The sequence below is a fragment of the Aythya marila genome (assembly GCF_965140915.1).
Source record: "Aythya marila genome assembly, chromosome: 3".
Classification (NCBI taxonomy): Eukaryota; Metazoa; Chordata; class Aves; order Anseriformes; family Anatidae; genus Aythya; species Aythya marila.
The window spans coordinates 83,280,424-83,306,932 of record NC_139044.1 but is presented as its reverse complement, the minus strand read 5'-3'; the positions used below and the strand labels follow the sequence as shown (position 1 = coordinate 83,306,932).

Genomic DNA, 26,509 nt, shown 5'->3' with positions numbered 1-26,509 from the left:
CAAATGCATCAGGATGCAGATGGAAAGCCTAATAGCTAGCGTAGAGAGGTAAGTTCGAAAAAGTAAGTTGGGATAAAGAAGTAAGTGGAAGAATTATGTGGTAACTTAAAAGCAGAAGTAGGTATTTGAAACCAGCTTCTAGAGAGCTATCCTAGCACTTCAGAAGATTTCATGATCAGTACATCAGAACAGTAGTGAAGACAGCTTCTCTGTATTGTTCAAAGCTGTCAACTAAATGCAAGGATAGAGGAAAATAAAGTAGCAGTAATTAGATTATGAGAATTTTAATGCTACACTGAAGAAGTGGGAAGGTGGTGAACTGTTCCACTTTCTCTGCTAATGCTGAAAAGTGAGAGAAGGACAGATTAGTTATGACATTGTGAGGAATGTTAGCAGGTAGATTAATAGCTGAAAGTGGGTGTGAGAGATTTACTGACGTACTACTAGATGATGGGAAGAGTTGAAGATAGATGAATGAATAAGATTCTTGAAAGCGTTTGACTTCTGGTATTAGTGACATCATTAGTAGCTTTGTGTTTCATTTTTGGAGATATTCATGGGAGTAGGTACTAAGAAGAGGAAAGATGCATTTCTGTAAAAATAAATAAAATAAAATGTGCTTAAGAATAACTATTGGAATTTGTTCAAGGTGTTTCCAGAGAATGTATAGGTAAACAGTAGATGATCATGTAAAACTCATTAAGCTATAAATGTTCTTTTTTTGATGGCTCCCTGGAATATGAGTAGAAAATGAATACATTTAATAACATTTTCAGCATCCCTGCATCTGACTTATTTGCTAAATGCGTATTTGTGGTTTCAGCTTCCAGCATGCAAGTGTGAGCAGAACCACAGAATCCTTTAGGTTGGAAAAGACCTCTAAGATGATCTAGTTCAACCTTTAACCTAGCACTGCCAAGTCCACCATTAAACTATGTCAATGTATTTGCACTGAGTAATCATAACAAAAGAGAGGGAAGCACTGGTGTTTGCCTGTTCACAACAACAATAGAAAAAGTTGTTGATTGTTCATAAATCCTTTTCTTTATTTGTTCTTTTGCATGGTATTCTTACTTGAAGCCTTTATTTCACAGGGCTCCACATGTTCTCAGGAGATAGTTCAGGACTGATAATAGTTTGGGATATATCTGTGAAAGGAAGTTCTCAACACCTATTTCAAAATTGGAGAATTAATAAGGTATACTGATTTCTTAAACTAGCATTGTAATATTTGTGCACTGTTCCAAATCTAGTCATTTGATTTGAATTCTTTTTTTTAATACGTTAACATTTGTTTAACTGGAAAGGTGTATTTTCTTTAAACAACTTGTTAACAACGAAACAACTGATAGAACATGCTATGTTTCATTGACTTAGCACTTCAGAATTACTTTGCATTTTTAATTTTATATGTATATAACATGAAAATGCTTGAAGTTTAATAATGTTATTAACAGATAGATGCTAATTTATTAAACTTATTCTCTAAAGGCAACAATAAAATTGACCACAGGTTTTACAAATCAACTTTGTTCATACTTCTGAGGTGTAGTGTTCTATCAGCATTTCTGTCATCAACTGTGTTTCAGAAGTTTAGAGTCACAATAGAATGTTTTTTTGGTTGTGAAAAGCTGATTGCCTGGGATACAGGGCCTTAATCTAGGAACAGACATTTTCAGTACTTGAACAGAGTGAAGAGAGCACGAAAAGAGTAATGCAAGAGAAAAATGAATAATAATGATTACAAACATGAGTTTTAAAACACCTTTTTCTGTAGGAGATAAAAGAAAATGATATTAGAGGAACTCCAATAAATCATTTGGAGGTGCATCCAAATGGAAGGCGTTTATTAATACATGCCAAAGACAGTACCCTGAGAGTTATGGATCTCAGAATGTAAGTAGATTTTGATATTAGTACATATTTCCCTTTGTTTTTAAAGCTTATTTAGGTAATAAGGTGCCATAAGCTACTAAATATATTATAGCTGTGAAGAAGAACAGATGTCCTAATAACTAAGGATAGCAATAATAGGGCTAGGAAATGGTTTCAAAACACTGTTGTGTTGCATACCTTTTATGTGATGTTGGGTAAGTCTTTTAGAACAGAGTATCTAAAAATGACTGGATTACTTGGGAACTGAAGGCAACATGAAAGAAACTACCCTAATCTCCTAAAGATTGCATTCACTTTTAAAAATGGAATCTAGGCCTGAGACTAACTTTAAAATTATAATATTCATATATTTGTGCCTTAGTTTTGCATTAGAAAGACTGTGGAAGAGTGTTTTTATGATAAAAATAGAATGGAGATCATAATCATGTGTACAGAATAATGTATATAATGGTTATATTGAGCAAGTGGTAAAATATTTTAACCCAATTTTTTATTTTCTTACTTTTACTAATTGTGAAAATAATGCTTTAATAATAAATGGCAGTAAATTTAATAAGTAATAATTTAATAAGTAAATAAGAATAAATTACAGTAGAAAACAAGGGGTTGATAGAATCACTCAAGTTGTGGTTGAATGCAACCTCTGGAGAGTGTTTTGTCCACCCCCTTCTAAGACTAGGTGAGAGTAGGTTGCTCAGAGCTTTGTCCAGCTGAATGTCTCCAAGGATGAAGACTCCACAACTTCTGTGAGAAATATTGTCTAGTGTTTGTTCACCCTCAAAGGAAGCTTCTTCATAAGTTTAATTGGAATATCCTGTATTATGGTTGGTTCCCATTGCTTCTTATCCTTTAACTATGCAAAGCTGAGAAGAGTCTCACTCTCATCAGTTGCACACATTGATAAGATGCACCTGAACGTTCTCTTCTGGAAAGTCACATTACAAATGTGAATGCTCTTTGTAAATGATTCATCTCATCTTTAATTTCATGGGCTCCCTTTCAATGAAAGGAGCCAAAGGGTGACCCTCACCATGCAGAAAATCAAAGGTCTCTGGTGTTCTACATGAAATTACCTGAGGGAAGTACCCGCCCCACCTCCTGGAAATCTCACTCTTTAATAATATTGGATTGGCTGTTAGAGCTAGCTGAAGACTTTCCAATTTTAAAGTGTCTCTCTTTATTTGTAACTGTAAATGATAAACTATAATGACCATGCTAGAAGGCTAAATTATCCATGTAATGAAAGCATGAAATCAGTAGATTAACTGAGGTAACTTGTAGAGTTTATTTAAACTGGTGGTGATCTCCTATCAATACTATTCCAGAAAATTGTAGAGAGTTATAGTTTAAGAAAGAAAATTAGATGTGCATATTAAACCTCTTAGAAAGGGTTAACATGGTATGCAATTGCACAAATACTTTAAGTCAATTTATCAGTAGGATACAGCATCTCCCCCTGTCTCCCACACCTTTGGCCATGTATTCCTAGCATTTTCTCTGTATCAGCTCTATAGATCTTTGGATTCAGGCTAAGTCAGATCAGTGAACTGATCCGACTAAAATCAGCCTACAAAAAAACAAATGATTAATTTTAATTTTAATCAACTATCTGATCTAACTCATCCAATAGCTGCCAAAAAACTAGAGAAGTGAGGGAGAGCCTGGGAAAATAAGGGTGGAGAGGGTAGCAGCAGGACTGCCGCTTTGACCACAACCCAAAGTTACATTGGCTTAAGTCTATCAATAAACCACAGGGTCAGATACCCAGTAGTGATAATTTTACACGTCATCATTAACTGTTCATTCCCTGTATGAGAAAAGAGGGGGTGGAGGTCACAGATCAACACAATTCACTTTGACAAATAGTTGTTCTGAACTGTCCTCTTTCAACTTTTTTTTATCTTATTGGATAATGCTACTGTCCTGTCACTCAGGTATGTGATCAGGGTTTTGGTTCAGACCTTGGGGTTTCTTTCTTCTGCAGGTTAGTTTCATATTTTGCAGAGCTATTCTACATCTCAGAGAGATTGTCTTTCTGTTCACACACCAGAAGCTCTTGTTTGGGCGAATATGGTCTTGCACTGTGATCATTATAGCATACTTCTCCCCTTCTTGTCAAATAGAATTGTATCTCAGGTATATTTATCCAGAATATTGTTAAAAGTAATCCTGCCATCTGGTCATATTAATTGTATTACACTTTTCCCAGCATATGTCCATTGTCTCTGCAGTAAAAAGTTTTAAATATTAATGTCTTCATTCTTTGAGGGCTGTCATAGTCTACTCCCGTTCTTGCCTCAAAATCAGTATCACAGTATTTCTTGTATATTAGTCTCCACTTTGAACTTCCATACCTCTTTCCTAGCTGTACCTCATGTTTGAGATAACCTCTTACAAGCTGGGTTATGCTTCTTTAAATGCTTTTGCAAATTCTCTATTACGTGATGTTAGCGAACTATTTAACAGTAGTTAATTAGTAGGTCATTATAACTATGCTGACCAGCAGTGTCTTACTGAAAACAAATGGATACTTAAGTAGCAAAATGACATTAAAACTATTAATAGTAAAATAATTAATGTTGATGTTTGAAATTTGTTGATTTTTCCTGCTGTTTCTGTAGCCAGTGAGACAGCCTGAAAAGTTTAAGGAGAGCTGCTGGATAAATGCAGGCTCTACTGGGATGTAATCAAACTCGGGAAGCACAATGAAAATATTGGCAGAGCTTGGAATAATAGTGCTAACTTCCCCATTTTCTTTGAATTCCAGAATCAAGAAAACTCAAATAGCTATAGCTATATTCATTCTCTAGATCTGAATATGTGCTTTCTGTGATGAAAGTCAAAGATATACTACTAAATTATCTATAATTTCAGGTTCATTAAAAAATAGGGAAAATAAAAGGTAAACACTACACTCAGCAAGAAGTGGGTTTATTAATGTGGAAGTATCTGCTATGTTTACAAACTGTTCTTTATCTTCAGTTTGGCTACAAAGAAATACATAGGTGCCACAAATTACAGAGAAAAGATTCACAGCACCTTAACACCATGTGGCACGTTCCTTTTTTCTGGAAGTGAAGATGGGAAGGCATATGTCTGGAATCCAGAAACAGGTAATTTTATGGCTTTTAAGCCAGTTTGTCAAGATTTAAGCTTTATTGAAACACCCTTTTGGTATGAAATAAAACTTCAGTAAGATGAATCAATCTTGATTCAGTAAGATGAATCAATAAGGCTTCAATCTTGAAGCCTTAGCTCTACTTTTTAAATAGCTGTTACTGATTTTCAAGATCTAATCCTTTAAAGAAAATAACTAGGGAGAGGTTGCATTTGTGGTATTTAGCAGGAATGGAGCACCTTAAACTCAGCTGCAATTCCACAATATGCAGATGAATGTATTAAAACAAAATGCACAACAGTGTTTTAAGTCAACTTTTTTTCTGTGTGTCTGTGTGTTTTGGTCAACTTTCACTCCCACTGTCAATATTTAATAATTGAAATCCACCGCTAAGATAGCTATCTCTAGTGAAATGCAAGCACAAACAAATACTGTGGAACGCCGCCTTTCCAGAACTTGCTTATCAGAAAAACACAACTCAGCTAACCTGATGCATCCTCTGAGGTTTCCTGTAGCTACACAGCTGTAGCTGTTTTCCGATGTCTTGAATAATTTAAAAACTTAAAAAAAAAAAACAAAAAAACAAAAAAACAAAACACTCTTATGCCAAGTAATATTTTTCAATGAGGAAAATGTCCGAATAATATTTACAGTGGCAGTCACTACGTTGCAGTAATACAGGCTTTAAACAACTCTGATATGCGAAGTACTTGCATATGCCATACTACAGTAATATATCATTTAAGTTGTTAAGCTGTGTTTAGCTTTTTAAGATGAGAACCTCTTTATCTTAATAGTGTAAAAATGAATTAGTTTATAGCTTCAGAATCATTGACTACTTCAGAAAGCTAAACAAAGACAGTGCTTTGGCACCTTACAAAATACTGCAGTTAGTCAACTGTATCAAATACGTTTCCATGGTACTGATAACCATATTTCACTTTTGCAGGAGATCAGGTGGCAATATATTCTGAACTCTCCTTCACATCTCCACTTCGTGATGTTGCCTTTCATCCACATGAACACATGGTGTCATTTTGTGCCTTTGGTCAAAACCAACCCATACTTGTATATATTTATGATTACAAAGGTACAGTACAAAATCTCTTCATACATATGCTTGTAAATGTTCTGTTTTTCAAAGTGATTTGCTAGTGTTTGTGCTTTTGAAGGAAAAAAAAACTGTATTTGGTGATAGTATGTCTCTATATCCTGGGAGATACTGAGAGGCTTCAGGGAGACGACATTGCAGCCTTCCAGTACCAAAAGGGGCCTACAAGAAAGCTGGAGAGGGACTCTGTCAGGGAGTGTAGTGAGAGGACAAAGAGTAATGGCTTTAAACTAAAAAAGGGTAGATTTAGGTTAGATACAAGGGAGAAATTCTACACTTGGAGGGTTCTGAGGTGCTGGAACAGATTGCCCAGAGAAGCTGTGGATGCCCCACCCGTGGAGGTGTTCAAGGCCAGGCTGGATGGGGTTTTGGGCATCCTGGTCTGGTGGGAGGTGTCCCTGCTAATGGCAGGAAGGCTGGAATTAGGTGGTCTTTAAGGTCCCTTCCAATCCAAACCATTCTATGAAAACATGACTGGACTTTACTCTGAACAGGGTGGTTGAACTTGGCAATAACTACAGGTCTTTGCTGCTTCAGTTTTAGATGTATTACTGTGTTGTTCTGCATGAGTCTGTCAGCACTTTATGGAACATAGGAAGCATCACGTAAATATTTAGAATCTTCATTTCAGAATCAGGGTGGATTATGAAGCCAGAAAATACCATCATTCCGAAAATTATTGAACAGCTTAAAAAAACTCTGTATTTTGTGTTATGTTAAAAAGTAATGTTGAAGAGCTCTACAGAAGTGAATTCATATAAGAGTGTATAGATTGTTTTATTAATGAGCGTTAAGTATCTGTGGCAGATATGTTTATTCTCCATGTTATCTGCATGTTAAAGAGAATTTGGTGAGAAATGCTAGCTTTGAATTTGTGATCTGCAAAACAAAATCCAGACTGTCTTTTGCAGTCTTCTCTGGTTTTGTGTTTTTGTGGTTAGCTTTAGCAGTGTCATTGTTTCAATTAAGCACATAGTTTCAGATGTCATGTTACATCTTGACAGTAGTTAATGTTAATGTGCATTATGCATTAATTTTTGCATATCTTTAACAGATTTTTGTTTGAATTATATTTGCAGTGAACATAGGTTTATAAAGCTAATCCTGTCTTTATACATTTACTTTTTAAATAGCATGTACTAATGAGATTACTCATATCAAATCTCACAGCTCAGGTTATTTGTCTATTGAACTGGTTGACTTTTACAGGAAAATAAAGTGGAATGACTTTACAATCAGTATTCAGTAGTAAACTTCAACCTAGTAAGATATCTGCATTCTAGAGAATGGAAAAATTGTCAGTTGAAAAAAAAAATTGACTGTTTAGTAGACAGTCTTTAAAAAGCTAATAAGGTAGTTTAATGTGTGTATATTTAGAGATCACGCTGATATCACACTGGTAGTTATTTGTATCATCTGACTGTTTAACTAAGTCACTGGTGACAGTAAGATTTTGCATAGATTGTGGCATTTTCTACTTGGTCTGTTAGTAACTTTTTGTTCCTTTTTTGGTTGAAAGCATACAGCTTGCTTTCAGAAGATAGTTTTGCTGCTTTAGTACTGAAAGAGTTAATCATATAGTAATACTAATTTTAGTCACTGACACAGTTTTTCAGACTCCAACAGTAGGTGTTTTACATGCACAAGAACTTTTATAAATATCCTGGACAGAAGTTGCATGAAGAATTCTGTTAACCTTTGTTGGCTTGAGAGCTCAGTATAAAAATGACAAAAGTCAAATGATGTGTTTAAATGAATGAGCATAACTTTTAATGAAAGTGTCCTGTTCTAGAAGAGTCTTTTACCTCTTAAGAATGACACCTATGCTCATATACGTGTCCATCAGCTTCTGAATTTTTCCTCAAGTATAATAAGCTCACTTGAACTAGTTTGAAAAAGCCTTGAGGAGATATACACAGTAAAATAGCTGACTTGAACTCATGGCAAGCTATATGCTTCCTAGCCTTTGAAAATCTTTCCTTTTCCCCCACACCTCCCCAATATTTCTTCATGGAGAACACCACTCTATCATTAATACCATAATAATACCATAATACCAGCTTAGTGTGAGAGGCTACCGAACACAAATAATAGAAGGGGAGCCATTGTGATCAGGAGGCTTCAGGGAAAAGTAGGGGACTGTGCGGAAAACTTCATTTCTCTTTGAGGTTTTCCTCATTGCACTATTTACAAAATATTACGGTGTTTCACTGAGGACATGGCTGGTAAAATGCTAGTGGTCGTTGAAATTTTTTCTCCTATGATAATGTAAAGCTTCACCTGATATGTTAATATTGGCTGTTTCTATAGTTGCACAACAGGAAGCTGAACTTGTAAAAGATCTCAGCTCATCACTTACCTCAGCTGCACCAAGAGGACCACAAATTTTTAGTAGTTTTTCTGAAAATCCTATGCAAAAAAGTTCAGTGATGTCTCCAGCAGATCATTTTGTCAGCGTTGCAAGAACATCAATGAGAATGCAAAAGCTGAAACAAAAACTTGATTCTGTTACGGTAAGTCAACTTTCATTACTTTCCAGGAATATATAGTTTCCTCAGGCAAAGTTATATTCTGTGAATGGTGTATGTAACAAAACATACTTATGTAGTCTTTGAATCCCATCAGAAATGAATACATATCACTGATTCTAATGCATCTGTAAGTATCTCTTCGGAAGAGATTAATCGTGTAAAGCTTGGTTACTCTTGTTTATTAAGCATTGATGACAAGGAATGCTTTTTGTTAATGCCCATTGCCATTCATACAATTTACTCCCTGGATCAATATGATCATTATGGCTGAGCTTTAGAAAGGTTGTTAGAGGTGGTTGAAGTTGTTTATTCACCTCTACAATTGTATTTGGCAGAAGTGGCAGAAGTTTCATAGTGGGGGGCTGCAGGGCTGGCCTGTGTGACAGAAGGTGAACTACCCTGTGCTGAGCACAGACATTTCCAGCAAGCTCTGTAAAGGACAGTATCGATCCACTGAACACTGCAATTGGAAATAATCGGAAGAGCATATGGTACCTCTGCAAAAACATATTTAAGGAAGGGGGGTATGTCTGCAAGGTTCGGCAGACACCAGAGTGGATGGGAGGCAAAGGGAAGCACATGAGGAGGCACAATTGGAGATACAGGAGGGAGGGTTTGAGAAATGGAGGAGACATGGAACTATACAAGTGGAAATAAAGAGGGAAATGATGGAAAAGGCACAAAAGGAAACACAGGAGGAGATGTGTGAGGGGACACAAAGGAAAAGACAGAGGAGGTATGCCTCTGAAACAACTGCAACCCATGGAGGAATCCATGCTGGAGAAGATACAGCCCCTGAAGTGGGACTTCAGTCTGTGGAGGACTCACACTAAAGCAGATGAAAAAGAGTAAGAAACCAGAAGAGGCCAAAAGAAGGAACCACTGTGTGCTAATCCCAGTCTTCTGCACCACCCATCCCTTTACCAAAGGGACTATGTATAATGCAGTAGCAAAAGCAAAGGGACTAGAGACTTGGAAGGGGAAAGGAGAGGTGTTCGGAGTAAAGTTGAGGCAGTCAAAGAGGGAGGAAAGGTATTTCTGAGTTTTTTGACTGTTTGTCTTGCTTATTTCTCAGTATTTGAATCAGTAATTATTGCCAATCACAAAAGGTTTTTAAGTTAAGTAAAGACTTGAGACTATTTTGCTTGTGACAAGAATGCAGAATATTCCAGAACTGTGCAGTTATGATTGCTGTTCACAGTGACATGATCTGCGTTTGGTTTTGCATGTTTTTCATTTTAAGTATTTTTTGAGTGCATATTGATTTTATGTAGCTTTCAGCTTTGTCTTCATTAATTAGTGAAGCACAAAAGATGCAGATGATTAGATGAAAGTACTTATTGCTGGGGATACTGTAGCTACCCTCTGCAAGTTTTAGGGGTTTTGATTTGGTTTAGGTTTAGTCTGATTCCCTACATTCCCGTTATGCCTGTACTTTGAAACTACCTGAAGAAAAGCTATCCCACAGCCTTCTGCCTTCTGGACTGTGAGCTTCTAGTGGACCCCTTTATAATATACCATACTATAGCTTGCATGGGTAATCGTAGAATCTTAGAATGGCTTGGGTTGGAAGGGACCTCAGATCATGTAGTTGCAACCCCCCTGCCATAGGCAGGGATGCCACCGACTAGATCAGATTGGCCAAGGCCCCATCCAGCCTCGCCTTGAACACCTCCAGGGATGGGGCATCCACCATTTCTCTGGGCAATCTGTTCCAGTGCCTCACCACTCTCTGAGTGAAATGGTAGCATGTTGCTGCTGCCTGTACCATTATGTATGGCTCACATAAGAAAGGAAGCCTTTTTGTTTGTTTGTTTGTTTCTTCTCATTATGTACCTCCTCATCTACAAGTGAGCCCTGGTGCCTTGAAGTTGATTATGGGCCAAAGAGATGCATATAGTATGGAGGGAATGGAGCATGTAGCCTTGAATCTGGGACAATTTTTTTTAAGGAAGATGTTCTAGGAGAAATTATTCTTTCCCTTCTGGATGTCTTTTTGTCTACAGAAGAAGACTGAGATAATAAATATTTTATTATAGGAAAAAAAATAGCATATAGCATCTCCCACAGTGATGTGTCTCTTATCACTGTCCCACAGTGTCTCTTATCTGACACTGTTCACCATATGTGCTGTAGACTCATCCCATGCTGACAGATGTACCAGAGCGTCCTTTTCTTTCTTCCCTGTGGGGTACGTTGCCCACAACTAATATCCTCTGTATTGATCCACTGAAACAAGCAATAAAAGGAACTCTGTACCTCGCGTTCTTCCTGTAAGACCTTTCCTCCCCAAAGCCAAACTGACTGTGATGCTCTGTAGGCTCTCAGTGGAGAAAGGTTCAAGACTGAAGGGTTAGGAGTGTGCAGTCAGCATTCACCGATAGTGGCTGATGGCAGGCAGGGAAGCCTGTAGCTTCTGCAGTGTTTTATGCTCGATAGAATGCAGAGGTGGGGAGATCACCACTATGACAAACAGCTTCAGCCTTTTAATGCTGAAGTCTCAAATAAGTAGGCATCACTCCAACCAGTACTTGCCAGCACTAGTGTTCTTGGGACTCTGAATACAATCTCAACTTGTTTTACATGGTGCTGTTGCCATATAATTGGTCTTTGCAGTATTATTGAAGTCATTAATAGCGCTTGTGGTCAAACCAAAGAAGTTCAGTACCTCTTTGCAGACCAGGGACCAATTCTGTGGTTCCACCTGAAGTTTTGTAAGCTCACCTCTTCCCTGTAAGAGGGCAGTATGCTTACTTTAGTTGAAATCATGAATACTGTCACAGGGAGTTGTTCGTAAGGGTTGCAGCTGCAAGCATGCAGACGAGAAGTCTGTGAATGTTGATGTGCCCTTACAGGGGTCTTTTTAAGTCATAAGAACAGGATCTTTACAGCAACACAGAACCTTTGTAGTGAGGACACAGCTGTTGTGCTGCCACAAACAGCTAGCTGTCTGCCTAAATCTTCAAAAGAAAGCCTTCATCTTTTGAACTTCATGCAACACTGATCATTGATCCCCTTATATACAGTGACAGTCATGACATCAGCAGTTTCCCAATACCACTGCCATAAAATTGTCCTGCTGCCAGAGGAGCTCTAGCTGCTCAGCATGATTTGTTGAGTAGTGTTGTTTCCTGCTGGTCTTGGGTAGCATGACACTGGGTGACTGAAGAAATATGTTGCCACTAGGTGGAACAGCAGTTAGGAAAGAGTAGTACAAGAAGGAATAGCCTTAGCATAGGGGAAGTCAACAGGATATAGGACTTGTAAAGAGGAAAAAGGGATAATAAGCAAGACAAATCCTGTTCCTGCAGACCAGAACCACACTACAATGTGGAGCAGTGCACAGTAGGTGAGAGCGACTCTGGGAGACACTCAGGTGTGCTATGTCTTCAAGTTAAAAATACTTATGTGGACGCAGCCTTAGTTTCACATTCCTAGAAAGGGTAATGCCTTGCGGCTATGCACGTGAATTAAAGGACAGCCCAGTTCTGCTATAGGTGGGAACATTTTGTATGACTTTTGAGTGAATCACAGTTGATGCTTCTGCCCTGCCTTGCAAGCACAAAATAGATGTAACATCTTTCTTTTTCAGTGAAATTTCATGAAAGGTTTGCTATGTCATTGCAGTAGATGGCTTTACAGTTTCTAGTAATTGATCTTCCACTTACAGTTTAGTTAAAGTAGTCCACTCTGCACAACTTGGAGTAGTTAAGCAAGAATAATGAAATGGCTGTTGCTTTTCAAGAGCTGCACAGCTACTGTGGTGGTATCTTTAGACAGTGGTGCAACAGCACCACTCAGATTATGAAACTGGTGTAAGAAACAAGGTAAACCACGTAGTTCCTTTGAGTAGCACAATACATGAAGCATGGTTTCCTATGATTTTCATTTGTCTCTTTCCTGTGTGGATTTTATATCGTTTGATAATGTATGGTTTTGCCAACCTTTCTGTTAATGTACAGACTTATTTGGGGTTTTGTTTTCTGGTCTACCTTTAATCAAACTTTAAGGACGTAGTATTTCCGAGACCTCTATTCCTCTGTTCAGTTTGACTAAAATTTGATTGGAGGAGGTTTAAAATTTGCAGGGAATTAAGAAGCTGATGGACTGATTATCAATCTAGGTAGATAAGCCTATTTTTTATTAGGAAAGCTGGGATGAATGTTGACTGTGAAGTAATTGCAGACCTATATACATGTGTGTGTGTATATATATAGCCATCAATGTTACTTACTTCAGAATCAATTTTACTAAGCATTGCAAGTATAGTTTTTCGCCTTAACCTGTTGATAAGTTATGTGTTTGACATGCTTTCTTATTATTACTTGTCTGTGAAGACACTAGCAGCTTGCATCACAAATACTATTTCAAAATATGTTTGCTGTTCTTTATGAAATAGTTTCATCTTTCATTTTTTCCAATTAAAGCATCTAATTTTAAAAATAAGTTATTTTAAAATATATATATAAAATAATAGTTCCAGATAGAAGTTTTAATTTCTCTTGACTTATTTCAATTTAGTAGTTATCATTCATTTAACTTTGCCGTATTATATATTTCTATCTGAAATAATGCTTATTAACCCATGAGCAGCAGTTTTACATAGTTTTATGGGCTTGTGTTCTACATGACGTGATAACATCCATGACTAACTGGCAGAATTTACATAAATCCTGGTAATATGTTAACATTAAAACTTAAATCCAGATTGCAAATTAGTTGATACTTTATAGCTTTGGATGTATATACATATACACATGTGCAGCTCTCTTTCTCACGTGAAAAATGATGCTTGCATAAAAGTAAATGTAGGTTTTTCTGGAGCCTTTGCTAAAGTGTGTACTCCCACCAATGCTTTGCTAAGGTGTTAGTCAGAGTAAGCCTAATAAAAGCTTCATCTCAGCTGATTACATGAGAAAATATGTCCAAGTGCCTGGGTACAAGATGGTCGGTCTGCCGAAAATGGAGATGGGAGTCTATTAAGCCATACGTATGGTGGCAGAGTGCTGTATGATGGGGTTGGAATGTGAAAATCCAAATGCGAATGCAGATGTTATCTTGTATGTATTTGTCTGATGCTATGTAGGACTGGAAACTATGCAAACTTTGTACTGTTCTATAGGTCATGTTTGCACACCAGTGCCTTGTCACATATAGGGAGTACCATGTTGGAAAAAGCATGTTAGTGGCATGCCTTGTTGGCAGCATACCTGACCTGAGATCAGGCTTGGGGTCATGCTTTATGAGACACAGTTGGAGATTCCAGACAACAGATGTGTCAGCCCAGAGATTTCTGGGTGACACCTGCAAGTACGTAACAGCAGTAACTGATGGACATAAAATTAATTTGTAAATGCAGAGTTTAGAGGTCTGCAACTTAGCTGTATGACTGGGAGATGTAATATGAATATGTGAAAATTCAGTTTAAGCTAGACAGAAATTGAAAAAATTCTGATCCTGTATGAGTTGTGTTTTTGGTATTGTGATAAGTACCTCCTTTCTAGTCCCTATAGATCAATGTTTTTGGTTGTTTTTCTTCTTCGGTACCTAAACGTGAACCTTGATGAATGATAGAAGTTTCTTTCCTTCTCCTCTACACCATTACCATCCTTGTTAGCCCAGAAAACATGTCATTACAACCAAGAGTTGTATATTGGACTACAAGGATTTAGGAATTCACAAAAGCTAGATTGTTTTGCTACAACATTAAAGCATGTGTGATAAAAATATTTCTGTATCCATTTCAATTGGACATGTAAGTATGAATTTCTTTATAAATCCAGAATGCGGAGCTGGCTTCTTTTCCTCACAAGGAAATTGCAGTGTAGTGAATCTTGGCAGCAATTATCTGTGCCTTAGGGAACTAATGCTAATGTATGTCTCTATTCACAGAAGTTTTTGGTAGGAAAACACTTAATCCATCTCTAGTCATTAAAAGAACTCAAATGCATTTATTTCAGTGTTACTACGTACGTCCTTAAAATTTCACTTCCATCTAGCAATCAAAATACCTGTTTATAACTTTGCAAAGCAACAGGGTAATACATGTTAAGTAGATATGGAAAGAAGGACTTATTTTAAAGGTATAATATCCTAGCTGTGAAATTGTGATTTTTTTTTTTAATGTCAGAACTTTTCATGCTATAACTTGAAAGAGAAAAAAACTTAAGGACAGCATCTATTTATGCTCTGCAGATTGCTAGAATCAATTCTATATTGGCTGCCTTCTCTTTTAATATGTGAATAATTCTAAATTAATTAAAAACGCTTGGCTTTTTCCAGTCATCTTCATGGCATATTCCTGAAACAAAACAAAAAAAAATATTAAAAGGTTATTCAAGAGATTACCAAAATTCTGTTACTCAGAGGGTTTTCAGTATAATGTTACATGAGTAGAATGTAGAAGAATTCTTCCTTATACACAGAACTACCTACAAATGTTGTTTTTTTTTTTTTTTTTGTTCCTTGAGTGTATTACTACACCAGAATTCATTAAGAGAGTAGGTACTGGGAGAGCATCCAGAAGCTTTCTACGTCAGATTGCACTGAATGTAGTGCACGTTGATCATTAAGCTGTATGACTACATTGTCATATATGATGCTTTAATACAGTATATGTCAAATCCTATGATATGTAGTTCTCTGTGATGGTTTCCTTTTAGAATTTAGTTGAAACGCAAAACAAAACTCATCTATAGAATTTAAAGCCACTGCTTTTCAGAAAAGATATATAGACTTCGTAGTAAATACACAAACACGACACTGATGCCATCTAAGCCATCAGGTATAAGAAGGTGGAAACTTGTCATCTTGTCTGCAACAAAGACCTAGAGCCAGATGCTGAAATGGTGTCTCTTTTTATGCTGCTGTTGTCAGAATCTGCCTTCCAGGTTGTCCTGTATTTGAAAGATTCCAAGATACCATGCCTGACTTCTGGGTTTTAGCGTAGGTCAGGAAGAGAAGTACTCTTACAGTAACTTAGCTTCTACCTGAAGATGGAAAACCAGAAGGTTGCAATACAGTAAGTAATGAGGATTCATTTTAAAATATTGCCAGTTATTTGAATGTATTTGGCCGAGTACAGGCAGATGCCATAATGGCTGTGCTGGTTGAAATAGTTTTTTTTTTAATTGATCTTGCCTGCACTACGACATTTTTTCTACAAGTTGTCAGAGGAACTACTGACATTCTGTAATCTTATATATCATATGTATAAGAAATAGGCAGTATTTTTAAAACCTCTTTTTTACTCTCAGTAAGTTCATATAATTATTTTAAGTTTCTCCCAAACAGAACTTGTAAATGGATAAGAAGCCATTTTTTCCCCCTGTTGTGCATCCTATGCTTGGAAAAAAAATAGTTTTCTTTCTTATTAGAAGCGAAACCATGGCTGAATAGTCGGTTATTTTATTTTTTTTATTTTTTATGGGAAGCCTTCAAAATTTAAAGATCAATCCAATTCCAAAATGAATATGGAGAGGAGTTTTTTTTTTTGTTGTTTTTACTTAAGAAATCTTCAGTGAGCCAATGTATTGTATACTTAAATTTGTTCTGGATACCCCTGCTGTAAAAGAATATAGAAAAATTACCAGAAGCTCAAGCATGAGTAAAACAACTGCTAAGAGATATGGAAGAGTTTGCATGGAATGACTAAACTGACTAGAGCTTCCCTCAGTTTTGCTAGGGTATCAGGTGGAGATGAGTGAGAGGGAAGTTGTGATAGAAATACATAAAATCATGAATAATGTGTATGTGTGTGTGTGTGAATATAAAAATGTGAGTTATACTGTTAAATGTGTGGCATTATCATGTTATTTGCCAGTGGGTTGTGTGGTAATTCTCCAGAACAGTTACTAATGTTTTTTTCATCAGATTAGTAAATAATTTTAAAAATCCACAGAAGTTGGATTTTAAAAATGTTTACCAAGGTTACTGTTCTCAAAATTACTTTTATAGCTAACTCAAGTCACATCGATGTGGCCTGCTGCATGATAGTAGGTTTGGGTTACAGTTGTTTAATTATCATATTAATGGAAAACATGATGCTGTAACGTAGGCAGAGACAATCATTTTTCTGACGACCTGTATAATACGCTCCATTAGAATAAGCTCTCTTAAATGAAATAGGAGATTCTGAAGACTACTGTATTCTTTTTTCTTTATATTTCTCTTACCCCCTCCCCCAATATTCCTTTTCAGAAGCTAAGAAATGTTTTTTCTTGTTCTAGTTTTCTTGTTCTAGGAAATTGTTGCAGTTATTACTTTAAATTTGTGCTCCAAGCTGCACACTTATAAGGATGTGCTTTATTAAGGCATGGTGAAACCATTTTTGGGGTCTGAAATCCTATAACCTTATGCATTTTAGTTAGTGGATACAAACTTTTTTTTTCCTCATTAGTCAAGCAGATATTGTTGAATAGTTGTGATAGCAAAGCAAACATTAGTATGAAATGACTCAGGTATTATTAGAGGATTTATATAGGTAAATACTTAATAGCAAATGATTATTTTGCTGTAATTTACCTTCATATATCTTAATATTTTATTATAAAATATGGTTTTGGAAATTGTTGTGAAACATTTTTTATGCTAATTCATTCAATTTGTCGGTTTTAATTCTAAGACAGTTGGACACAATTATAAATTGCTTTTAGACTATGTTGCTTGTGTTAGGAGAAGTTGAACAAAACTTTTTTTCCCCTAGCTTTCTTCTGTGAAAATGCCAGAAAAAGCAGGCCAGATCCTTAAAATCTGTATTATTTCCTTATGTTAGAATATTCTTTTCTTAGAAACGTTTTTTTCTACACATTCTTCTTTTTTTCAGTAAATATGAAATGAAATTTAAAATAATGCAGGCAGATTATGTGAAAGAAAGGAAGCTATTGACTGTATTTTGTAAATAAAGGAAATTTGGCATGTGATGAGTAGTTACAGACACCCTGTCTTCATACTACTTTGTATGGATTTACCAGTTACTCTACTTATTTACAGCTACTCTGCAGTAATTGCTACTTAAGTTGCTACTTTCCACACTTGTGCAGTAAATAAAAGAAAATTGGTAAAAGCAAGATATTTTATCTTCAAATAGACGTCATTCTCTGGGTAGCTACCTTAGAAATGAGTAATTCTCATTAAATAGGCATTCCAGCTTGTCTTTGTGCAGTGTGAGCTTCCTCCAAAGTCAGATCTCCAGTAAGATCTGGTACCAGAATTTGTGAAGTCTTCCCGAGTTCCCTGAATACCTAAGTTAGTTATATTGAGGGCTTTTTCCTCTCTCTAAGCTTTTATTTAGCATTAACAATATGTTTATATCTTTTTACGTGGATTTTACTGACTGGTCCTTTAATTTTATTTCCAGTTTTGTCACCTTAGTTTTCTTGCCATGAATGTTTGTACAGTATTAAAGAAAAGTTAGTCACTGTTTGTTTTCTCCTTGCTGAACAAAGTAAATGGGGGTATCTGAGCAGTGTTATGTATATTCAAATCATATTTAGAGCAAAGAAAGCTGGGCTCGCTCATACTGGTAAAAGAGAAAAGATTATATCTGCTCATGCCAGCTGGCTTATTGTCACCAAGGTGTGCAGAAAGCAATTCTTGTTAACAAGGATATTTTATGCAAGAAAGTACCATAAAGATGGTACTTTATGTATTAAGTGATATATAATTAAGTGATTTAATTCACTTAATTGTTGTCCATTTTTTTATTAGTGTATTTTTTGGGTGGAGATAATTTCTTGAAACTTGTTAGGTGAGAAAGAACACTACTTGTGGCCCAGATACTGAGATACTGTAAATCAACAGTAAAAAAAAAAAAAAAAAAAAAAAAAGTTATAGATGAATAAGCCTCAAAGGATTTTTAATGAAGTTTCACAAATTCCTTTTATATTCGCTTAGTTGGAGTAAGCAATTTGCTTCTCATTCAAACAAAATAGTTTAAAATAACTATAAATTTGCATTCAAAAGTGCTGCTTTAATATGAGGAAATCTGTCAGGTTGCTTTTTTTTTTTTTTGCTTTCTCTCATTATAGTTACATTACAATCTCTGGAACAAGCAAATGAGGGCTTGTCAATTTAAGAAATTAGATTACATTTTTTGTTTAAAATACATAGCTTTAGAAGTGAAATTCAAGCTGGCTTATAGGAAGTTACTTTTTTGTTATTTAGAATAATAGGAATGATAATGATGTTTTCACAGAAAATACACCTTTTGAACATCATGGAAAAACAAATCAGAAAATTCTACCTAAAATGGATTTTATACATGCTTGGGAAAGCCTATAGTATATTCAGATGCTTGAGTTGAGGTGAATAAAGGGGGAGGGGGCTTACAGATGTCTGAGTATTTACACGATTACCTGAAACTGCATGCTGTATTTACAGTTATGTCCTAATGTGTTTTTATCACCAGATGCAGAGGAATAGGTTTCTGTATTTATTTGAGCAGCTGTGAGTCAAGAGTTCCTGCTGTCTATTTTTCTTAAAAGGAAGAGAAGTAAAATTGTAACTCAATCTTGAGGTGTGTTTTGAATGGGACACAAGTTAAATCCATCTCCATTTCCAAGAAAATTATACTTTTTTTTTTTTTCCTGTAACTGGTAAAGAGAAGTCATGTTTTGTTTTGTTTTGTTTTGTTTTTTTTTCCTGGTCATACCATCTTTGATATCAAGATTCAAAACCAACCTTGGAAGAGTCCACAGTTTACATATAGCTTTTATTAAGTTAACGAACCTAGCTTACACTGCTATCGCTGATGACATTAGCCAATTCTGTTAGCTTGTATATCCAGGCATGTTCTCATGCCGAAATGCCAGTTTTGTCCAGTCCAGGAAAGGTCATAATCTCAGTGCTTCACAATTGAGAAAGTCTATGTAGTGTAACCTACATTTAACTGTTTTGTGCTTTGTACAAAGAATTTCGTTTCCTTTCTGGCTTAAACAATAGCCTAGTACTTTAAATGTGTAATTCTTAACAATAAAAAAAAAAAAATCTTAAAATTAAAAATATATATTTTTGTGGTAAGCCTGTAATTGAAATGCAGGAACTCTGGCAGAAATGAGAAACTGAAATTAAATATATATAATTACTGTATGCTGAGGTATGTCAGCTGTAGGCAATGACTGTATCTACACTGTACAATGGCTATCTCTAAACTGTATGATTGAGCACCTTCTAGCTTCAGTTTCCACATGCATGCCCTAATCATTTCTGGGCTTCCATGTGGAAAAACCATAATGCACAGAAATCACAGGGGAACTATGTTATAATCTAGATGAGTTCCTGATCGGAATAATCAGAGTAGGAAGACTGCAGGGAACATCAGGGGAACAAACTTACTTCTGACAAAGCCAGTGTGTTTCAATTTTATCTATGTGTAAGAGGATGATAACTTACGTTTTTGGTATTTGACATTTAGACTAGAAGTTACTTATGAGCAGAATATATTTGTCTGGATGATTGCAGTATGCCTGCCACACCAAAATTCCAGCCTTTGCTGGACACCTTCTAAAACTATTGTGATAGAAATAAATACATTTTTACCTAGATATAAACTTGATTCACACTAACATTGCAAATTTAAAAGTTGTATTATACTATTTAAACATTATCACTTATGTATTTTTCTCTGTGCTAGAAGAATAGAATTTGTTTTGGTTTTGTATCAGATTCAGATGTTAACTCTTATTTAAACCACAATCTTAAGGAATTTAACATTTTTTAAATTGTCTTTAAAAACAGTGTCCTAGAGGCCTGAAGTTTCAAAAGGGAAGACTAAAACTAAAAGAGTAAGAGGCAGTATAGAGCTGGACAGCTTGATTTGACTTGCAAGTACATATGGAAATGCTGATTATATTGGTTGCAAAGGTCATAAAATTCCATTCTCAGGAAAAAAAAAAAGAAAAAGAAATGGCAGTTGTCAGCCTGTCAAGTCTTGCAGTCTTCTGTTTTTTGTCTCATGCAGTTCACTTTTAATGTGAAAACTAGTTCCACTGAAAATGTATATTTGCATAATTTGCATAGAGCTGCCCTAACAAAAAAGAAAATGCAAATCATGTTTGTTTAAACTTGGCAAAAAATATGTAGGTATATTTTTATTGCTACAAAAACTACATGAATGTTATAACTTAGTTTTACTCAATTCAGGATAGTAAACTGTGTCTTTGATAAAGCTGTGGTTTTTGCATGAAGCAAGCGAAGCCTGTTGTGAAAAATAACTAGATTGATGGTTGGTTATCTTAGCCAACTTTGCTCGTTGTTGTAAAGGTATTTAGCAATGCCTTCCCACAGCATGCATTTCAAAAAAAAAAAAAAAAAAAAAAAAAAAGATTGCTTCACTCTATTCTGTAGGTAGCCTGATGTCTGTTGTAGGAAAATTAATTACTCTTAATAGAACACTAAACTTTACCTGGAAACAATTCTGTTGAATCATTAGTCCTCATATCTGAATAGTTCCTTCCTCTCCTATAGTGGTGGTGGTGTGTTGTTTTTGCTGTCCTCCCCTTGGGCCTTTTAAGAGATTTAAGTAGTACTTGGGAACTAGTGGCACAAAGGTCATAAAACTGATGCTACATTTACTTCAGATGGGCAGACTTGTATAGCCCACCTGCACTGAGCTTCCCTGCTCTTAAGGGAAGGAATGAATGGCAGGCTTGGCAGACTTCTTAAATTTATCACTGTCTTTTAAATCTCTCTTTTATAAAAGCATGGGGGTTGTGGGTTTGTTGTTTTTTCTTTGTTTTTATTTTGTTTTTATCTTGCTTTTAAGGACTTGGAGAGGAAGAGTTGTAAGATAGAACTGACTTTGCATTTTTAAATGTCTGATTTTCTTAAATCTTCAGGAGCACGTTCACTTCTAATGTATGTGTCTAGTGCATTTGATTTCAAAGCATGCTATGTGGCATGTTTAATGAAAGTATTTGGGTAACAGCAGGAAAATAAGTGAATTAAATACTGTACAGGAATATTTACAAACTCTGTAAATATTTCTCTCATCATTTCATTCAAGCATCGTGATTTAAAAAAAAAAGTTTCTTCTGCTGTTTTGCTCTCCCCCTTTCCCCCAAAAATGAGCCAGAGAAGTGTCTGTAAGAGGTAGTTTTGAATAGTTTGCTCTACTGTGTTTAGTTAGATTTCCAAAGAGTGATACATTCAAACCTGTCTTTATTCCCTAGTAGGGTTGGAATCCAGTTGTTTGCTGTCAAATTTGAAAGATGATTCCAAAACGTTTCATGAGCATACCTGACTGCAGAACATGCATTTGTTTCATTGGTTGTGAGGAAGAAGCCAGTAGTGTGCACCCAGCACAAAATACATGCAGAGGAGGGATCTAATTGCAGTCTTCCTGCAGAAGGGCTCCCGTTAGAGTGAACAGTCAATAAAAGGAGATGAAGCACCAGGAAACTGGGCTCAACATGTTTGCGTAACAAGATTACCTTTCCGTGTTTGAATAAACACATAAGTTAATGACTTTCTGTATTTGTGTGTATCACAGAAAACTTTATATTAATGAAACTTAGCTGCTTCCATATGTAAATGTACCAAAAGCAGATTGATTGTGTTGTTCACAAAACCAAGCCTTGCCAACATGCTTGCATTTCACAAGTGGGTATTTATTAACATTCAGTCAAATTCAAAAATTCAAAGCACTAAAATCTAGATGCTTTACAGCTTTTTATATCATGTTCCCTGGCTGATCTGATTTTGTCTTGCTTTTCTTTCTGTTCAGTTTTGGAATATGGTCATAACAATCACAATTAGTTGCTAAGAGAGTACTCCACTAGTAAAAAGGCAGTTTTTTAACATATTCTTCTTTCAGTAGATGAGTTTACAGTAAGATGAAGGTCTAGTGGAGTAATAAAGAGATGATAGCAGATGTCCTCCATACCCCAGTCAGGTTACTCAATGCGCATTTTTAGTTCTGTATTGCCTTCATCCCAGGACATCAGCCAATGCCCAAATACTCTGCTTTAATAAAACCTGTTAAATAAATAAATATTTAATAAAAGATTTAATAAATATTTAATATTTACTATACGACAGAAATAGTATTTATATAAATTATGAGTTCTGGGAATAAACCTCTCTTTGTTTTAGCTGCCTTTGTTTCTTTAAATAAAATAAGCCAGTAAATTGAACACTTGAAAAATGTCATTGTTATGTTTTGGCCCCTGAGTGAAGTTTAAGGGTCTGATTGAACTTTGCTGAAGTGCAAGGAAGTGAGAGGAGGCTTTTAGTTAGAATAAGTGACTATGCACATTGTTCTGCATTGTGTAAGAGGCTTGATTTGAATGGGTTAAAAAGTGTTTTATGTAAATAGCTCTCTCAAAAAAAATAGCATTCATATCTACTTTGAAGAAATTTACCAGTCTTTTATTTAAGGTCTATTTTCCCTCCCTTTTGGCCATTTTACCAAAAGCAGACAATGAAAGCAGTTAACAAATAATAAAATGTTCAATTTGATTATGTGAAAAACTCAGAATTTCATATTTTTTATATAGGCTCTTTGGGATAAGATATCAAGAGTAAAGTTTGGGAAACATTTACGCTTTGTACTAGAAGCATGTATGCCAAGAAACTCCACAGCAAATCAAATTTTAACTACATTATCTTTGTTATTATGGAAATTATGACTGCAGGTATTTTTTTGTATAGCTTACATAAAGGAAGTGCCTGGTGTTTTGCACTAAGTGTACTGTATTGGCTTGCAGAAATAGGTTTGAAGTTAGGACTGGTTTAAGATTTTTATTTTTTATTTCTCTCAGACTAATATTGAGTAATCTCTTCTTAGATTTAGCATGGTTTGACTACTCAAAAATGGGAAGTTATTTTATATATCGCAGTTCACAACCATATATAAATGACATCTTATTTTTATATACTAAGATGCAACAAGATGCTAATTCAAGCAGTTCTTTACACTTCTCACTGCTTGAGAGTTTGTGCCCATATAAAAACATGCAGTTCAGTTTGTAGCTCAGTCACTAATTCTTCCACAACTCTCTCTACAAATGTTAAGAAGAAAAACAACAAAAAACTGTCCATCTAAATTGATATTTTCCATCCACTTGTCTTAATTTTTTCCTAAAATTTAATAGTTATTTGAAATAAGTAATTATTTCTGTCTTAGCTGTTGCATCAGCAAGTAACCCAGGAAATTACACTTCATTTTCTGATTTGTCTTTCCTATTACAGGCAAGCTCAAATCTCTTGCTTCCTGCGCCATCATCACTGTCACCACACTCCAAGCTAAGACTGACAAGCACACTGAGCACTCCACTGAATCCTCTGTATGCTTTCACAGCTAAAAGCGGTATGTTTTTCTTTATTTGATCACTCTCTCTAGTGAATGAGTAATAACTTCTGCTAGGATTTTTCTTCTGTCTGGATAAACTTTGCTTTGTAGCTCTTTCAGGGCGTGGCCAGGTTATGTGATATTGTTTATTATAAAGTGCAGTGTGATACTGTCCCATACTTATACTTGTTCCTTCATAATGTTCATTTTCTTTTATATGTACACTTATTAGTGCTGTAAGTTCCCAGAACAGTGTGTGATTGCCAGTTTTTCTTAATTTAACATTTTGTTTTGAAGTATCTTGAACACAGACACTGCAAAGCACTGAAATCATATTTTTAAAAAAGTGTGTGTATTAATAGAGGAAAACAATAATAAGAAAAGCATTTAAGCATTTTACCTAGGAGCAGTAGTGCTCAGTAGTCTGTTTACAGTAGTATTTAACTTATATTTAATTTTTCCTAAAACATTGTGTTCAAAGATTTTGAGAAAAAGGGTAAGCAATCAACCTCCACATTTTTGTGCTATGTAATTACTTTGATAATATCTTGTTGCATTGCTAATTATAATCATTGCTAATCATTTTGTTTAACAACAAAATAGATAATTCCATATGCTTTTTTCTTTTTTTGGGAACCTATGAAGACAGGAAATTGTAACCTTAGTTTCCAAGTGTTTATTTTTTGTTTTGTATCCTTCAGAAAAGTAAAAAGAATTCTAGGGGAAGAAGGGAATACATAGTGAACTAGAAACAGGTAATAGAGATTTAAAATGTTGATAGTACAGAAAGGGATAGTCTCTAATTATATAGAATTATCTCATAATGGAACATGATTTTTATTGATAAATCATGTTATGATTACTTTTTGTATTTTTTTTTAAGAATGAGTCCTTAGCATGGACCACTAGTTTCACAATCATTCTCAGCCACAGCACAAATGGTCAGCTACCAATGAACTTGTGTGTTTCCATTTTTCTACCATTTTTCATTTTTTAAGAAAAAATCTGTAACAAGCATCATAAGCATCTGCTGTGAAATAGATATTATTGTTTCCAGCATATGAAAATGTTATAGAAAGAGAATACATATTCTATTTTCTACATATTTTGAATAGGATAGATAGAATAAGTGGTTAAAATAAGTGGACTAGCCACTTGAAGGACATTAACATTATACCCATTTGACAACTTAGTGTGTAATATTGCTCAAGCCAGTGTCTTGAAGCTTGCAGAAGCACAGATAAATGTGTTGATGGCAACTTCTTAAATAGCATGATCAAACGTAGATATGTGCTCTAGATGTTTATGCACGCTTCCAGAATAGTTGTTTCCAAAACTGATCAATACTTTAACACAATCCTCAGTTATAGGGTATTAATTATGGAAGAGAAGTATAGTGAAAAGAGGTAAATTTTAATGGTCTTTCACCAGTCAGTGAAAGCAGTGAGAAAATGAAGACTCCTAGGGGAAAAAGACCATGAAAAGTCTAGTGGAGCACAACTGAAATAAATTTCCTGTAAGAAAATCTTAACAAATCCTAAATGATTTTTGTCATTTTAAGTATCCTTCAAGTTCTGCTGCTGTGATAGAACTGTTTTTATTGAAATATACAAGAAAGCTTTACTCGTTTAGTTCATCTTTCCCCATTTCTTAAGTGTGAAGATAGGTGCTTGTGTTTGTAGCTGTTAACTATCAGTTTAGTTTTACTTTTGAATAATATAAAAACTGTAATATATATACTTCTCTCTATATATACAAATATATAACATATGTAATATATATAATAATCTATATAGTCTGTACTAAAACAGATCTACTCATGTATGGAGTCTGCTGGAAACACAAAACTTTTTCGTATGTTGGTTTCATTTATACACCATATATGTCTGTTGTGTCATAAAATAATACAACATCATTAACTGTGTCTAATACAAGGATCTTTCATTTTTGACCGGTGGATGGTTACACATTCCGGAGTGCTATGTAGGCAGTTATTCTGTCTTTCTTCTCATGCTCCCTGATCAACTTTTTGCTGTGTATCTAATGCTTCTGGCATTAGATACTGGCGCACGCTTCATTGGGTTAGAAACTGGCTGGATAGCCGGGCCCAAAGAGTCGTGGTAAATGGAGTCAAGTCCAGTTGGAGGCCAGTCACTAGTGGCGTTCCCCAGGGCTCGGTGCTGGAGCCGGTCCTCTTTAATATCTTCATCGATGATCTGGACGAGGGCATTGAGTGCACCCTCAGTAAGTTTGCAGATGACACCAAGTTAGGCGCGTGTGTCGATCTGCTGGAGGGTAGGAAGGCTCTGCAGGAGGATCTGGATAGGCTGCACCGATGGGCTGAGGTCAACTGCATGAAGTTCAACAAGGCCAAGTGCCGGGTCCTGCACCTGGGGCGCAATAACCCCAAGCAGAGCTACAGGCTGGGAGATGAGTGGTTGGAGAGCTGCCAGGCAGAGAAGGACCTGGGAGTGATGGTTGATAGTCGGCTGAATATGAGCCAGCAGTGTGCTCAGGTGGCCAAGAAGGCCAACGACATCCTGGCTTGTATCAGGAACAGCGTG

At 35.7% G+C, this 26,509-nt stretch overlaps 1 protein-coding gene across 5 annotated transcripts in view; it reads left to right on the top strand.

The window, feature by feature from the left end:
* AHI1 (Abelson helper integration site 1) overlaps positions 1-26,509 on the top strand; it is a 93,084-nt gene that overhangs the window by 23,921 nt on the left and 42,654 nt on the right. For all 5 annotated transcript variants that reach the window (XM_082757990.1, XM_082757991.1, XM_082757989.1 and 2 more), the window contains 6 exons: positions 1,095-1,198; positions 1,778-1,896; positions 4,879-5,009; positions 5,964-6,104; positions 8,436-8,638; positions 23,846-23,963. In XM_082757990.1, the coding sequence (XP_082614116.1) occupies positions 1,095-1,198; positions 1,778-1,896; positions 4,879-5,009; positions 5,964-6,104; positions 8,436-8,638; positions 23,846-23,963 (816 nt within the window). The remainder of the gene's footprint in view (positions 1-1,094; positions 1,199-1,777; positions 1,897-4,878; positions 5,010-5,963; positions 6,105-8,435; positions 8,639-23,845; positions 23,964-26,509) is intronic.